The sequence below is a fragment of the Pongo pygmaeus genome, chromosome 10 (genome assembly GCF_028885625.2).
Source record: "Pongo pygmaeus isolate AG05252 chromosome 10, NHGRI_mPonPyg2-v2.0_pri, whole genome shotgun sequence".
Lineage (NCBI taxonomy): Eukaryota > Metazoa > Chordata > Mammalia > Primates > Hominidae > Pongo > Pongo pygmaeus.
In genome coordinates, this window is record NC_072383.2 from 7,891,363 (window position 1) to 7,908,149 (window position 16,787).

Genomic DNA, 16,787 nt, shown 5'->3' on the forward strand with positions numbered 1-16,787 from the left:
GCATGTCTGGTAGGGTTTTCCAAAATAGCAGCCCTCCTCTTCCCCTTACCAGGCTTTCCCTCTCTGGAATACCATACACACACATACAAGCACACATACACACGTACACACACACATATACATGTGTGTATGTATATATATATGAATTTGTTTCAAAATGAGAAGTCAAAAATATATATATTTTTGAGACAGGGTCTCTGTGGCCCAGGCTGGAGTGCAATGGTGCGATCATAGCTCACTGCAGCCTTCAACTCCTGGGCTCAAGCCATCCTCCTGCCTCAGTGACCCATATTGGGTACTCATGTCGGGGAACATAGGCCTGTGCCATCAGCCCCAGCTAATTTGTACATTTTTTTTGTGGAGACCTTGCCTCGCTTTGTTGTTCAGGCTGGCCTCAAACTCCTGGGCTCGAGATCCTCCCACTTCAGCCTCCCAAAGTGCTGGGATTACAGGCCTGAACCGCCATGGTCGGTCCACTTAAAACACGATTAAATAAATTTGTTATGCTTACCTCTTATTAATCTGTCTTCTGTTATAGAAGTGTCAGGTATGAGGCTGGGCATGGTGGCTCCCGCCTGTTATCCCAGCACTTTGGGAGGCTGAGGCGGGCGGATCACCTGAGGTGAGGAGTTCGAGACCAGCCTGGCTAACATGGTGAAACCCCGGCTCTACTAAAAAAAAATGCATAATTAGCCGGACATGGTGGCTCATGTCTGTAATCCTAGCTGAGGCAGGAGACTCGCTTGAACCTGGGAGGCGGAAGTTCTGCTCCCACTTCAGCCTTCAGAGTAGCTGGGACTGCAGGCATGAGCCAAGATGCCCAGATAATTTTTGTATTTTTTGTAGAGACGGGGGTCTCACTATGCTGCCAAGGCTGGTCTTGAACTCCTGGGCTCAAGTGATCCTCCAGCCTCCGCCTCCCAAAGTGCTAGAATTATAGGATTGAGCCACCAGGCCCAGCCCTGTTTCCTCTATACACATAACAGATTTTCATAACTGAACTTATGAACTTTTTAAAATTATAACTCTTGGGCCGGGCGCGGTGGCTCACGCCTGTAATCCCAGCACTTTGAGAGGCCGAAGCGGGCGGATCATGAGGTCAGGAGATCGAGACCATCCTGGCTAACACGTTGAAACCCCGTGTCTACTAAAAATACAAAAAATTAGCCGGGCGTGTTGGCGGGCACCTGTAGTGCCAGCTACTCGGGAGGCTGAGGCAGGAGAATGGTGTGAACCCAGGAAGCGGAGCTTGCAGTGAACTGAGATTGCGCCACTGCACTACAGCCTGGGGGACAGAGCGAGACTCCATCTCAAAAAAAAAAAAAATAAATAAAATAAATAAAATTATAACTCTTTACCATGTATCATTAAACACTTAAATAATTTTCATTACTTATACAGACTCCTGCAATGCAATGTACTTGTGGATTTCCCTACATTCATTCTTGCTCCCCTTTCCCCTTCTCTTATGTGTTTTACATCTAATAATTGTTTTCTCCCCCATTTTTTTCTTTTTCTTACTCTCCTCTTTCCTTCCCCACCTTTTTTTTTGATACTGAGTGTTGCTCTGTTGCCCAGGCTGAAGTGCAGTGGCGCATCTAGGCTCATTGCAACCTCCTGCTCCCTGGTTCAAGGGATTCTCCCACATTGGCCTCCCAAGGAGCTGGGATTACAGGCACATGCCACCATGCCCCGCTGATTTTTGTATTTTTAGTAGAGATGGGTTTTTGCCACGTTGGCCAGGCTGGTCTCAAACTCCTGGCCTCAAGCGATCTGCCCCTACATTGGCCTTCCAAAGTGCTAGGATTACAGGCATAAGCCACCGTGCCTGGCCCCTTTGCCCCTTTTTCCCCCCACTTCTTAAATTCAAAAAGTTGTATGTGCCTATACTATAAAGTAGCAAATAGTTCTAAGTTTCTTAAAACAGACACATGTCCCAACTGCCGTCCTATGCTGCATTCTTCATTTTCTTTTTCCTGTAAGCACCCACTTTAAACTTTGGTTTGGATGGCTTTTGGGGGGGCATTTGTGTATTTCTTTTATTTTCTTTTTTTTGTTTTTGTTTTTGAGACACAGCCTCTCACTCTGTTGCCCAGGCTGGAATGCAGTGGTGTGATCTGGGCTAACCGCAACCTCTGCTTCCCGGGTTCAAGCGATTTTCTCACCTCAGCCTCCCCAGTAGCTGGGCCTACAGGCATCTGCCACCACACCGGGCTAATTTTTGTATTTTTAGAAGAGGTGGGGTTTCACCATGTTCACCAGGCTGGTCTCAAACTCCTGGTCTCAAGTGATCTGCCCACCTTGGCCTCCCAAAGTGCTAGGATTACAGGCAGGAGCCACCACGCCCAGCCTTTGTGTATTTCTATAGAGCAAGTTTTTTTGTTGTTGTTTTGTTTTGTTTTTGAGATGGAGTTTCACTCTTGTCGCCCAGGCTGGAGTGCAATAGCACGATCTCGGCTTACTGCAGCCCCTACCTCCTGGGTTCAAGCAATTCTTCTGCCTCAGCCTCCAGAATAGCTGGGACTACAGGTGTGCACCACCACGCCTGGCCAATTTTTGTACTTTTAGTAGACACAGGGGTTTCACCATGTTGGCCAGGCTGGTCTCGAACTCCTGACCTCAGGTGATCCACCCACTTTGGCCTCCCAAAGTGCTGGGAGTCCAGGCATGAGCCACCGTGCTTGGTCTATAGAGCAAGTTTGTAATGATATATCTTGATTTTTTCCATTTAGGCATTCTTTCTTGACTTCTAACGTGCAGATGTGGCTTTTTTCCTCTTCCTTATCATGTATTAACATATTTCAAATTTGGTTCCTCATCCTTCTAATTTGCTTTTCTTTTTTATTTGTCTTTTTTTTTTTTTGAGACTGAGTCTTGTTCTGTCACCCAGGTTGGAGTGCAGTGGCGCGATCTTGGCTCACTGCAACCTCCACCTCCTAGATTCAAGTGATTCTCCTGCCCCAGCCTCTTGAGTAGCTGTGATTACAGGTGGTTGCCACCATGCCCGGCTAATTGTTGTATTTGTTTTGTTTTGAGATGGAGTCTTGCTCTGTTGCCCAGGCTGGAGTGCAGTGGCGTGATCTCGGCTCACTGCAACCTGCACCTCCTGGGTTCAAGCAATTCTCCTGCCTCAGCCTCCTGAGTAGCTGGGACTACAGGTGCGTGCCACTACGCTCAGCTAAATTTTTGTATTTTTAGTAGAGATGGGGTTTCACTGTGTTAGCTAGGATGGTCTTGATCTCCTGACCTTGTGATCTGCCCACTTCGGCCTCCCAAAGTCCTGGGATTACAGGTGTGAGCCACTGTGCCTGGCCTAATTTTTGTATTTTTAGTGGAGACAGTGTTTCACCATGTTGGCCAGGTTAGTCCCGAACTCCTGGCTTCAAGCGATCCACCTGCCTCAGCCTCCCAAAGTGCTGGGATTACAGGCGTGAGCCACTGAGCCCAGCCTAGGCTTTTTACAAATGAAGAGTCTATTTCAGCCCTTTTTATTATCTCACCTCCTGATCCTAAACCCTCTACAATGGGATTTTTTTGTATTTATCTCTCCAATGAAATTCTTGGGGACTGATTATCAGAGAGATTCCCCAGGCAAGAGGGAGATTAGCCAAGAGCTGAACAACATAAGTAGAAAGTTCACAGTGCCGTAAAGCAGGGCTGCTTAACTTGAGCACCCATCAGAATCACCTGGGGATCACTTCTGGGTCTTCTGGCTAAATGCAGAATTGCCTGGGAGGCTTGTTAAAGCATTACCACTGGGCCCCAGTCTTTGATTCAGTAGGGTTGGGTCGGAGCTCAGAATTTGTATATCTAAGTTAACTAGGTGCTTGTCGTAAACTGCACTTTTATTATTATTATTTTTTTCAAGAGGCAGGGTCCTGCCCTGTCTACCAGGCTGGAGTGCAGTGGAATGATCACAGGTCACTGCAGCCTTTAACTGCTGGGTGATTAAGCGATCCTGGAGACCACACTTTTGAGAATCACTTGCGTAAAGTGTTGGGACATGATCTATGCCTATGGCTGCTCATTCTCTATGAAAATATTTCTTAATCATAACTTCAATTTTTGCTTTTTACCAAACCTAAACACGGTTGCCTTTGAGTATTTTCTCGTGGTTTCCACCTAGAGACGGAATGCGGGAGGGTGCGTATTTGAATAAGAGGGAAAAAGATGAGAGGGGCAGCTCGGGACTTGTTCTTCCACCTCCTGCAGACAATCAGTGGTTAAATGTTGTTGTGCTTTGCTACAAATACAAGCATTTTTTTGTGGGGAGGGAGTAGCAATTTGTAAGTTTAGTTAATTTCAGCTGCTCAGAAATGTTAGGTACTGTTTATAGTTTATAAAACAAATTAACAAATAAAAAATACATGTACCTAAAATATCAAGCTATGAAAGTGTCCATAACAGATACTTGTTCATTTTTCCTCTCTTCTTTCTTAGTAGCAGCAAAGGTTTAAGATGATTGAGGCAAGGAAAACTTAAAGGAAACGTTCTCAGTTAGCTTAATTGGGAGTTTATGGGCAGTGGTGGTGGTGGGGCGGGGGCGGTAAAAACTGCCATTCTCCTCTCTGCACTAGAACACTTAAGCCCAGTTCACAAAACAGAAGCCATCTCCAGGAGTAGAGTTTGGGAAAACAAAAAAACAACAAGAAAAAAACAACTTATACGTAAGGCAACCTTAGGGAGACAGAACCACAAAAAGAGAAGAGTTTAATAAATTTTCTAGCAGATATGACATAGGACATATTATTTTAATGCAAAGCAGATGAAGAACTACCCTATTAGTCTAAACTACGCCCATTAACCTTTAATCATTTGGATCCCTTAATCCTCTAATCATTGGATCATTAACATTCAAATATCCTGGAAGATTGGCTTAGCTGTATTTTAAGAGGAAGCCGGACTTATAGTTTACGTCAGTTCTTTGACCATTCGTTGGAGCTCCGGTTTTCAGCCTCTTTCCGGGCTACCTTGTAGCAATTTGAGGCTCCGTCATCAGTTTCTGCTAGGTTTCAAAGATCCAGGAGAAGCTTAGTGTGTCAAGACGCCGATGGACCCATCACAGAAGTTTAATCCAACCTACATCCCAGAGTCTCCACAAATGTTCACCGAAGAAAATTCCCGGGACGATTCAGGTAAGCCAGATAATGCCCTTCTTGACTATATGACTATAGGGGGGTTGGGAGGTCAAAAGGTTGCCGTCTTCTTTGTTTTTTTTTTTTTTAATGTTGACTTCAGTCTTTGCAAGAGGAATGTATTTAGGTAAACCTCAAACCAGAGGGAGTCCAGCTTCCTCCAGTGAGAAAACACAGAGGTCAAAGACTTTATTAAAAACGATGATGGTGGTGGTGAGAATTGTATTATTTTATTCACTATGCTTAGGAGTACTTCAGATTTATTTATTTATTTTTTTGAGACGGAGTCTTGCTCTGTCGCCCAGGCTGGAGTGCAGTGGTGCGATCTCGGCTCACTCCAAGTTCCGCCTCCCGGGTTCACGCCATTCTCCTGCCTCAGCCTCCCAAGTAGCTGGGACTACAGGCGCCCGCCACCACGCCCAGCTATTTTTTTTTTTTTTTTGTATTTTTGGTAGAGACGGGGTTTCACCGTGTTAGCCAGGATGGTCTTGATCTCCTGACCTCGTGATCCGCCCGCCTTGGCCTCCCGAAGTGCTGGGATTACAGGCTTGAGCCACCGCGCCCGGCCAGTATTTCAGATTTCTAAGACCAGTTTCTGGGGAGAAATAATTGGAATCAGAGAACTCGGCTCATAGCGTCGTTGCATCAGTATCTTCCGCAACAGCAATACATGTCAGGAACGGTAAAAAGGAACAAATACAGAGACCAAATAAACAAAAGATAGGAAAAGAAAAAATGAAAGAATATGAGAAACTTTAACTTCAGTTGAACCTAAAGTTTTTCTTAATCTCTCGCCAGCATTATTTTTATTTATATTTATTTTTTTGAGACGGAGTCTCACTCTGTCGCCCAGGCTGGAGTGCAGTGGCGCGATGTCGGCTCATTGCAACCTCCGCCTCTCGGGTTCAAGCAATTCTCCTGCCTCAGCCTCCAAAGTAGCTGGATTACAGGCATGTGCCACCACGCCCGGCTAATTTTTTGTGTTTTTAGTAGAGACAGGGTTTCACTATGTTGGCCAGACTGGTCTCGATCTCCTGACGTCGTGATCCGCCCACCTCTGCCTCCCAAAGTGCTGGGATTACAGGCGTGAGCCACCGCGCCCAGCCTATTTTTATTTTTTATTTTTATTTTTGACAGTGGGTCTCTCCATGTTGCCCAGGCTGGTATCGAACACTTGGGTTCAGGCCATCCTCATGCGTAGCTGGGACTGCAGGCGTGCGCCACCGAGTCCGGGCTCTAAGCCAACATTTTCGAGACTGGCTTTCCAGCTAAAATGTACCCTTCAGGAATGTTAATAAACAGACTAACAGCTTTACTGGGAAAATGGAAGGGAGAGGCCGTAAACGTGCTCCGTAATGTAAATTAGTAGCAGGACCTACACCGGAGGGCGGCTTATCTAGAAACTGCCTGGGTAATTCTGCTCCCTGATAGGCCGGGTCTTCCGGTGGAGAACTCCTTTCTTACAGCAGCACCCAAGGGCGGGCTTGGCCACAGAGGCCCTCCACGTGGTTTGAAGTCTTGTTTACGACCCTGACAGCGGGGCTGGGTGTCTAGGGTGGTGGCGGCGGAAACCCTGGAGCCAACACCTGCGACTCCCTGACGCCGGGAGGTCTGGGAACTGGGCCGCTGGCGCGCTGACGCCCTCTGCGCCTGGTCTTAGCTGTGTCCCCTGGGTCCAGAAGAAAGAATGCTGGTCCATATATCCGAGTGGGAAAGAAAAATGAATGAATCCCCAATCTCTCTCTTTTCTTGCGTCTGCCTTAGTACCTCACAGTTCCACAAAGGATCCTCGTTTCTATGTGCACAGGTCCCCAGACTTTGAGAATCGATCTCGAACTTTGATATTGTTTAATACTTTCACATATGGGGGCAAGAAAACAAAACAAAATACTCATACAGGGGGCAGTTAACGATAACCTTATTGTATGAGATATGCGTATGTATGGGATACGCCTCACAGTTCGGATGGGAGAGACAAGAATGAGTGGTTGATTTCCCAAAATAATTGAGTTTGAGTGAAGAGATCTAATACCATGAAGGAGCTGGGCAACTAAATTAGGGCTAACTGGAGAGGGTAACAGCCACTTACTTCGACTGCCCAGTTTTGCTTAAGGATGAGGATTCTGGGAGAAAATAGTATATGGGTTTTTCTTGTCTGTTTCACAAGATTCCGCAGAATGTACGGTAGGTAATGCTTGTGAGATACTCAGTAGATCTCTAAGTGTAAGTGAACAATAAAAGCTAGCTCAGGGCAGCGTGTGGGACACGCTTGTAGCGCCAGCTACTCTGGACGCTGAGGTGGGAGGACTGCTTGAGCCTGGGAGGTAGAGGCTGCAATGAGCCATGATAGTGCCACTGCACTCCAGCCCGGGTGACAGAGCAAGACCCTGTCTCAAAAAATAACAGTCTACCATCCTGGCTAACACGGTGAAACCCCTTCTCTACTAAAAAATAGAAAAAAATTAGCTGGGCGTGGTGGCGGGTGCCTGCAGTCCCAGCTACTCGGGAGGCTGAGACAGGAGAATGGCGTGAACCCGGGAGGCGGAGCTTGCAGTGAGCCGAGATCTCGCCACTGCACTCCAGCCTGGGCGACAGAGCGAGACTCCGTCTTAATAACAATAATAATAATAATAACAGTCTAGAGAACAAGGGATTACAGTCATCCCTCAGTTATACTCTGGGAATTAGTTCCAGGACATCCCCAAAATCTGTAAGTGATCAAGTGCCACAGTGGGCCCTGCGAAACCTTCGATAAAGGTTAACTGTGTGTGGGGATTTCGAATTTTGTGATTGGTTGGAAAAAATTCTCGTGTAAGTGGGACCCAAAGTTTAAACCCGTGTTGTTCAAGGGTCAACTGTGTTATCATGTGCCCCTGTACAAGTGATTTCTTCCTGCCTTGACTTTCCTTTTTTTTTGAGACAGAGTTTCGCTCTTGTTGCCCAGGCTGGAGTGCAGTGGCGCAATCTGGGGTCACTGCAACCTCCGCCTCCCGGATTCAAGCGATTCTCCTGCCTCAGCCTCCCGAGTAGCTGGGATTACAGGCATGCACCACCACGCCTGGCTAATTTTGTATTTTTATTTTTATTTATTTATTTATTTATTTATTTATTTTTTTGAGACGGAGTCTCGCTCTGTCGCCCAGACTAGAGTGCAGTGGTGCGATCTTGGCTCACTGCAAGCTCCACCTCCCGGATTCACGCCATTCTCCTGCCTCAGCCTCCCAAGTAGCGGGGACTACAGGTGCCCACCACAACACCCGGCTAAATTTTTGTATTTTTAGTAGAGACGGGGTTTCACCGTATTAGCCAGGATGGTCTCGATCTCCTGACCTTGTGATCCGCCCGCCTCGGCCTCCCAAAGTGCTGGGATTACAGGCGTGAGCCACCGCGCTGGGCTAACTTTACGGTTTTTGAGAAAAGACTAGAGGTTGTGCGTTGTTTGCTGTGACCTTCCACCCTGAGGAATTCCCACACAGCGCCCTGTTACCCTGCTTAAGGGCAGACCTAGTTGAAGTGTGAATGTTGAAGATCCCCTTAATGTAATGGTTTTTAACCTTGTCTTTCAGGGGCCTCTCAAATCTGCTCCGAGACATTGATAAAGCACCTTAGTAACTTGACTATCAACGCTAGTAGCCAAACTGCTTCCCCTCTATCGGAAGCTTTACTCCGTCGACAGTCTGCAAGAGCAGCAGTCCTCAAGGAAATCGAAGATGAGTGGCTTTACAGCGGGAGAGGAGTAAGAACATTGCTGTCTGTGCAGAGAGAAAAGATGGCAAGATTGAGATACATGTTACTCGGCAGAGTTCGTACGGTATGTGTTGATGTGATGTGGCCGGGGCTGCCCAATTCCGGGGAGTGACACACATAAATTAAGACCTAATTAAGACTCCCTAGCTCTAGGCCCGGTGCGGTGGCTGAGGTCTATAATCTCAGCACTTTGGGAGGCTGAGGCGGGTGGATCACCTGAGGGCAGGAGATCGAAACTAGCCTGGCCAACATGGTGAAACCCTGTCTCTACTAAAAATACAAAAAGGTAGCTGGGCCTGGTGGCAGGCACCTGGAATCTCAGCTACTCGGGAGGCTGAGGCTAGAGAATCACTTGAATCCTGGAGGCAGAGGTTGCAGTGAGCCAAGGTTGTGCCATTGCCCTCCAGCCTGGGCAACAAGAGCAAAACTCAGTCTCAAAAAAAGACTCCCAGTTCACGTCTGTAATCCCTGCACTTTGGAAGGCTGAGGTGGGAGGATCACTGGAGCTCAAGGAGTTCCAGACCAGCCTAGGCAATATAAAAAATTAATAAAATCAGCCATCTCTACAAAAAATTAATTAGCTGGGTGTAGTGGTGCATGCCTGTAAGTCCCAGCTGCTGTGGGGTGGGTGGCTGAGGGCTGAGGCAGCTGGATCACTTGAGCCTGGGGGGTTAAGGCTGCAGTGAGCCATGATTGCTCCACTGCAATCCAGCCTGGGCAACAGAGAAAGACCCTGTCTCAATAACAAATTCCCTAGCTTCTCTCCCTTATATAGATGTGTAATATTAGTAATCTTTTTCTTGATAGAGTTTTCAATAAACATATATTTTTTTCTTCCCATGAAGCATGAAAGAATACCAACAAACAAGGGGCCTAAGGGAGTTAAGGTAAGTATAATTTTTTTTATTTTTATTTTCCTTTTTTTTTTTTTTTTGGCTATACATGTGGATGGGTATCTGGTTTATTTCCTTTTGTCGGAATAGGGAATTAGGGAATTTGCTTGGACTTTCTGAATCCCCGGGAACTCTGGATAAGTCAGTTCATGTTTGTAGTTTTTAAAAATATATTCTTTATTCTTTATTTTTCAGAGAAGTTTTATGTTCATAGCCCTTCCCCCACACCCCACACATGCCGCCTCTACTGTCAACGTCACACACCAGAATTGACATCACACACCAGAATTGCACATTTTGCAGCTGACGAATTTACCCTGACAGGATTATCATCCAGAGTTCATAGTTTACACTAGGGGTCACTCTTGGTGTTAGGTTGATACTTTCACGTGCTGTCACAAATATCTTCACAGTAGCACTCTATAGTAAGAGGACAAACACTTCAGCAGAGTGTCTAGCAGCAGAATGAGTTACATTTAAGGCATTCAGAGAACTGAGACTAGAATGTTTTATTGACAATCTGCACTTGTTACCATTACAAAATGACCCACAAGCTGCCATTCTGTGGTACCCATATTTTGATCCTCTTTTTTTCTCCTAAAATGTTTTGCTTTTGGCCCATATGGCCTTTTTGTGTGTATTCCCCGTTCCAACACTTACCTAAATAAACAACATAGTTGAGGGTTTATTACATTTGTCTCGGGTACAATATTCCAATTAATCCATTTCATCATTTTTTTTTCAGAAGGAATCAAGACCATTCAAATGTCCCTGCAGTTTCTGCGTGTCTAACGGATGGGATCCTTCTGAGAATGCTAGAATAGGGAATCAAGACACCAAGCCACTTCAGCCATAAATCTTATTCTTGAACCTTTTTTTCTTGCTGGTAATTTTATATAGCAGGTTGAGAAAGCTACTCTGTGCTAGTATAGACTATACACCAATAATTTTGGTAATGAGTTCTAGGATGTATTTTTCTTCTTGTATCTTTTTCTTCCTACTATGATACTAGTAATTCATAAAGGATCTGTGTAATCTGAATGTATTTGAATAACTTTAGCTCTACTGTTTGATTTGACCCAAAGAAGCCAAGATGATACAAGTATTCCCATGTGTCTTAGAAGCCCAAAGTCAGTGAGATGAAACCCAACATCAAGAAATTGAAGCAAAATTACTTGTGGATAAAGAAAGCATTAGGTAGTTTGGCTATAGCATAATTAGATTTTCTGGCTTTCAAAAATTTGAATTGCAATCACAGCAAACTTTATTTTTACAGTTTTCAGTACAAAAAGGTGTTTATATAGAAACAATAAAGTTGACATTTGAGTACCTTTTAAAAATTGTTCTTGATTTGATTCTTGTTCTTGCTAACAATTAGATGAACAATAGTTTTATTACATTCCTAGAATGTAAATATCTGGCATTCTAATATTTTATATCTTCCCACATTTGGGTGAGATTGGAAAACACAGGCACAGATATTTGCAAATATCAACTTCCCATTAGAGATGTGGAAATCGGAAGGAGGTAGAACAGAAGTGGAGCTTACTACGTTGTTGATAGGAAATATGCAGGAGTCCTCACACCAGGCAAGCAATTCTTTTTTGTTTGTTTTTTTCTGAGACACAGTTTCACTCTTGTAGCCCAGGCTGGAGTGCAATGGCACTATCTCAGCTCACTGCAACCTCCACCTCCTGAGTTCAAGCGATTCTCTTGCCTCAGCCTCCTGAGTAGCGGGGATTACAAGCACCTGCCACCACGCCTGGCTAATTTGTGTATTTTTAGTAGAGACAGGGTTTCACCATACTGGCCAGGCTGGTCTGGAACTCCTGACTTCAGATGATCTGCCCACCTTGGCCTCCCAAAGTGCTGGGATTACAGGTGTAAGCCACGGCACCTGGCCTCCAAGCAAGCAATTCTGCCATAGATATCAGCTGGGTGTCTAATTCAATTCCAGCACTGTCTACCTGGAAATAGCTCCAGATCTTACAGGTTGAAGGCTCAGTCCCACAAGACTGCCTGCACTTCTAATGCCAATCACAAGCTTCAGGTTGTCTTACCTGTGCTTTTGACTGACCAGCTACAAATCAGGGTTCCCTTGACCCCTTGCTTGAGTTTGATTAATTTGCTCTAGTGGCTCATGGAACTCAGGGAAACACCTTATTTGTTGTGAAGGATATTACAAAGGATATAGATGAACAACCAGATGGAAGAGATGCATAGGGCGAGGTATAGGAGAAAAGACAAGCAGGGTGAACCACCCTTAAGGAGTCCCCATGTGTGCAGCTATTCAGGAGCCCTCAACTCACTCCTTTTGTGTTTTTAGGGAAGCTTCATTAGGTAGGCATGATTGATGACATCACTGGCCATTGGTTTATCAACTCAACCTTCAGCCCCTGTCCCTTCCCCTGGAGGTCCCGGAATGGGAGTGAAACTTTCAACCCTCCAATCACCTGGTGGTTTCTCCTGGCAACCAGCCCACATGCTGAGGCTATCTTGGAGCCCCCAGCAAAGCAGTCACCATTAGCATGCGAAAGTTATCACTCCAGAGATTTTGAAGATTTTAGGAGCTATGTGACAGGAAATGGTAACTTAAGGACAAATATATTTCATAATATCACAGGGAGAATTGGAAAGGATATCTGCATGATATGTAATAACCCAAGAAGATGCTATCCAGTGATTTCTTTGTGGTTTTTTTGTTTTTTGAGATGGGGTCTCACTTTGTTGCCCAGGCTGGAGTGCAGGACCACACTGCCAAGTTTGGTCATCAGAAGTTACCCCACTGAAGAACTAAATTTAACATGGTCTACCAGCAAGGACAAATGTGGGGCAGACTTGAGCATTGGTTATATTTCTTTTTTTTTTTTTTTTTGAGATGGAGTTTCGCTCTTGTTGCCCAGGCTGGAGTGCAGTGGCACAATATCAGTTCACTGCAACCTCTGCCTCCCATATTCAAGCGATTCTCCTGCCTCAGCTTCCGGAGTAGCTGGGATTACAGGCATGTGCCAACACGCCCAGATAATTTTGTATTTTTTAGTACAGATAGGGTCTAACCATGTTCGTCAGGCTGGTATTGAACTCCTGACCTCAGATGATTCACCCACCTCAGCCTCCCAAAGTGCTGGGATTACAGGCATGAGCCACCATGCCCGGCGGAGCATTTGTTATAACTTACAAATCGTTCCTAGTAGCAAAGCTAACTTTTATTATTTTTCTGTATGAGCTTGAAAATCACTGACTAGTTAAAAAAGGCAACTTATTTTTATTGCAATCATGTTAAATTTGTAAATTAATGAAAACATTAATTCTACATATCACATGTCTTTTAGTATTCTTTTGAGATGCAGTCTCGCTCTGTCACCAAGGCTGAAGTGCAGTGATGCCATCTCTGCTCACCGTAACCTCTACCTCCCAGGTTCAAGCGATTCTCCTGCCTCAGACTCCCAAGTAGCTGGGACTACAGGCGCGTGCCACCATGCCCAGCTAATTTTTGTATTTTTAGTAGAGACAGGGTTTCACCATGTTAGCCAGACTGGTCTCGAACTCCTGACCTCAGGCAATCTGCCTGCCTTGGCCTCCCAAAGTACTGGGATTATAGGCATGAGACACCGCGCCTGGCTAGTATTTAGGTATATTTTTAAACCTTTCTATAATAATACCTTCCTTTCATGTATTTCCTGCCGAGAGCATCAATTCAAGTCGCCCTGAATCTTTATGCACCCAGTTTACATTTATTGAGTGCTAGGCATTATTCTAAGGACTTTACGTGCATTAGCTTATTTAAACCTCAACTTCTGAGATAGGTCACCTTCGGTGTCTTCATTTTCCAAAAAAAAAAGCACAAAAGTAATGAACTTGCTCAAAGTTACATAAGAAGTGGCTTATCTGAGATGGAAGTCAGCTAAACCAAGTCGGTACTTTCTTCTTTTTTTTTTTTTTGAGATAGAGTTTTGCTCTTGTAGCCCAGGCTGTAATGCAATGGCGCAATCTCGGCTCACTGCAACCTCCATCTCTTGGGTTCAAGCAATTCTCCTGCCTCAGCCTCTCAAGTAGCTGGGATTACAGGTGCCTGCCACCATGCCCAGCTAATTTTTGTATTTTTAGTAGAGACGGGGTTTCACCACATTGGCCAGGCTGGTCTCGAACTCCTGACCTCAGGTGATCTCCCCACGTCTGCTTCCCAAAGTGCTGGGATTACAGGCGTAAGCCACTGCGCCTGGCCCAAGTCGTACTTTCTACAGATATCTTCCTCTTCAGATTATTTTATGGTGTGTTAAAATATTGCCATTACATTTTTCAACTGGTTGTAATATATGAAAGTTGTTTTTTTTTTTTTTCTATGAGCCAGGGTCTCGCTCAGTTGCCCAGGCTGGGAGTGTAGTGAGGCTTGGCTCACTGCAAACTCCACCTCCCGGGCTGAAGCAATCCTCCCACCTCAGCCTTCCGAGTAGCTAGAACTACAGGCATGAGCCACAATGCCCGGCTAATTTTTTGTATTGTTTGAGGAGACAGAGTTTCACCATGTTGCCCAGGCTAACGCTGTTGATTTCTATATTTGCTGTTCACTCAACATTTTTTGTTTTACTTTAACCTTTTAAAAAAAAAATTTCAAACTACATAAAGTTGCAAGCGTAAGCTCATAAACCTGTGTGTACATTTTACCTAGATACAACAATTGTTAGCATTAGCCACATTTCATTTAACATTCTATATTTTCTCTTTTTAAACAGATATTTGAGAGTAAATTTCAGATATTATAACACTTCATCCCCAAATAGTTTGTGTTTTCTTAGAACAAGAATATTGACTTATATAACCACAGTAGAAGGATGAAATTCAAGAAATTTATTGCCAGATGTGGTGACTTATGCCTATAATCTCAGCACTTTTGGTGGCTGAGGCCAGAGGTTTGCTTGAGGCCAGGAGTTCGAGACTAGCCTGGGCAACATAGTGAGATCCTAGTCTCTACAAACAATAAAAAATAAATTAGCCAGGTGTAGTGTTGGGGGCCAGGGGGAAGATGTGGAAGGGATAGGAAGTGGGGAAGGGGTAGGAAGGGATAGGAAGGGAGAAAATGGGCTAGAGGACCCCAGGGGTTCAAAAGGCAACTTATTTATTTATTTATTTATTTTGAGGCAGAGTTTCACTCTTGTGGCCCAGGCTGTAGTGCAACGGTGCAATCTTGGCTCACTGCAACCTCCGCCTCCTGGGTTCAAGTGATTCTCCTGCCTCAGCCTCCCGAGTAGCTGGGATTACAGGCGCCTGCCACCTCGCCTAGCTAATTTTTGTATTTTTAGTAGAGATGGGGTTTCACCACATTGGCCGGGCTGATCTGGAACTCCTGACCTCAGGCAATGTGCCCGCCTCAGCCTGGCCAACATGGTGAAACCCCGTCTGTACTAATCCAAAGTGCTGGGATTACAGGTGTAATCCCAGCGGGGGCACCACGCCCGGCCCAGAGTTTATTTTTGTATTTCTACTGGCCCACGCACTCCAGCCCAAAGGGCCTATGGCTCAAGGCCCCACCATCAGGCCCCAGCGGTCACCAGCTCTGGTCTTGGACCAGCCCTTGGTGCCCACCTGTACCCCCACCTCACCCATTTGTTCGCATGCACTGGTTGTCACTTTACTGCAGCTCATTCCTTTCCAATAAAAGTTTCTGTGACTTAAAAAATATATACACATTTTTCTATATGATGTTAGATAGGGGTCCTACTTAATTCTTTTGCATATGGTTATCTAGCTGTCCAAGCAACATGTGTTGAAAAGACCATTTTTCCCTATTGAGTTGTTAATAATCAATTGACTATTAATGGGAATGTTTATTTTTGAATTTGCTTATTACATCGATCTATACATTTGTTTGTTTATTTATTTATTTATTGAGATGAAGTCTTGCTCTGTCGCCCAGGCTGGAGTGCAGTGGTGCGATCTTGGCTCACTGCAACCTCCATCTCCTGGGTTCAAGCGATCTCCTGCCTCAGCCTCCCGAGTAGCTGGGACTACAGGTATGTGCCATCACGCCGGGCTAATTTTTGTATTTTTAGTAGAGACTGGGTTTCACCATGTTGGCCAGGCTGGTCTTGATCTCCTGATCTCAGGCCATCCGCTCACCTTGGCATCCCAAAGTGCTGGGATTACAGGCATGATCCACCTCACCCGGCCTGATCTATATGTTTGTTTTTATGCAATATCACACTGTCTTGGTTACTCTTGCTCTGTGGTACATTTTGAAATCAGGAAGTGTGAGTCCTCCAACTTTGTTCTTCTTTTTCAAGTTTTTGAGACTTTATTAATTTAAAATATTATTAGGCCGGGCAAGGTGACATAAACCTGTAGTCCCAGCTACTCCTGAGCTGAGGAGGGAGGATCATTTGAGGCCAGGAGTTCGAGGCTGTAGTACCCTATGATCACACTGTGAATAGCTGCTGCACTGCAGCCTGGGCAACATAGTGAGGCCCCTTCTCTAAAAATAAATTAAAAATAGGCTGGGCACAGTTTCTTATGTCTGCTGTCCCAGCACTTTGGGAGGCTGAGGCGAGAGGATCACTTGAGCCCAGGAGTTTAAGGCCAGCCTGGGCAACATAGCTAGACCTCATCTTTACAAATAATAAAAAAATTAGCCGGGTGTGGTGGTGTGCACCTGTGGTCCCAGGTACTCGAGAGGCTGAGATCAGGGCCCTGCTTGGGCAATAGAGTGAGACCTTGTCTCAAAAAATAAAAAATTGTTATAAGGATACTTTGGTTTGATTTATCACTTATCAAATTTGTGCTGTGCCATAATGAGATTTCTCATATGCTTGTGGGCTTTTCTCTATTCTTTTGAATTCCTTATGAGATTGAGACCAGGCACAGTGGCTCATGCCTGTAATTCCAGCACTTTGGGAGGCCGAGGCGGGTGGATTACCTGAGGTCAGGAGTTCAAGACCAGCCTGACCAACATTGTGAAACCTCATCTCTACTAAAAATACAAAAATTAGCCGGGCATGGTGGCAGACACCTGTAATCC

General features: G+C 45.2%; 1 protein-coding gene across 2 annotated transcripts; it reads left to right on the forward strand.

The window, feature by feature from the left end:
- The first annotated feature begins 4,902 nt into the window (after positions 1 to 4,902).
- DPPA3 (developmental pluripotency associated 3) lies at positions 4,903 to 11,115 on the forward strand. Of its 2 annotated transcripts, none has more exons than XM_054445036.2 (4): positions 4,903 to 5,135; positions 8,702 to 8,946; positions 9,728 to 9,769; positions 10,521 to 11,115. In XM_054445036.2, the coding sequence occupies exons 1-4, from the start codon at positions 5,051 to 5,053 to the stop codon at positions 10,629 to 10,631; spliced, it is 483 nt and encodes a 160-aa protein (XP_054301011.1). In that variant the 5' UTR covers positions 4,903 to 5,050; the 3' UTR covers positions 10,632 to 11,115. The 2 variants fall into 2 exon arrangements, with proteins under 2 accessions (XP_054301011.1, XP_063503308.1); XM_063647238.1 differs by having other exon boundaries at positions 4,909 to 5,135; positions 10,524 to 10,983.
- Positions 11,116 to 16,787: the final 5,672 nt, after the last annotated feature.

Excerpts from the sequence above, each read along its gene's own strand:
- DPPA3 (XM_054445036.2), top strand. The coding sequence starts at position 5,051 with ATGGACCCATCACAGAAGTTTAATCCAACCTACATCCCAGAGTCTCCA. Across the intron at positions 5,136-8,701 it reads AAATTCCCGGGACGATTCAG|GGGCCTCTCAAATCTGCTCC; the intron begins GTAAGCCAGATA and ends CTTGTCTTTCAG. Across the intron at positions 8,947-9,727 it reads TACTCGGCAGAGTTCGTACG|CATGAAAGAATACCAACAAA; the intron begins GTATGTGTTGAT and ends CTTCCCATGAAG.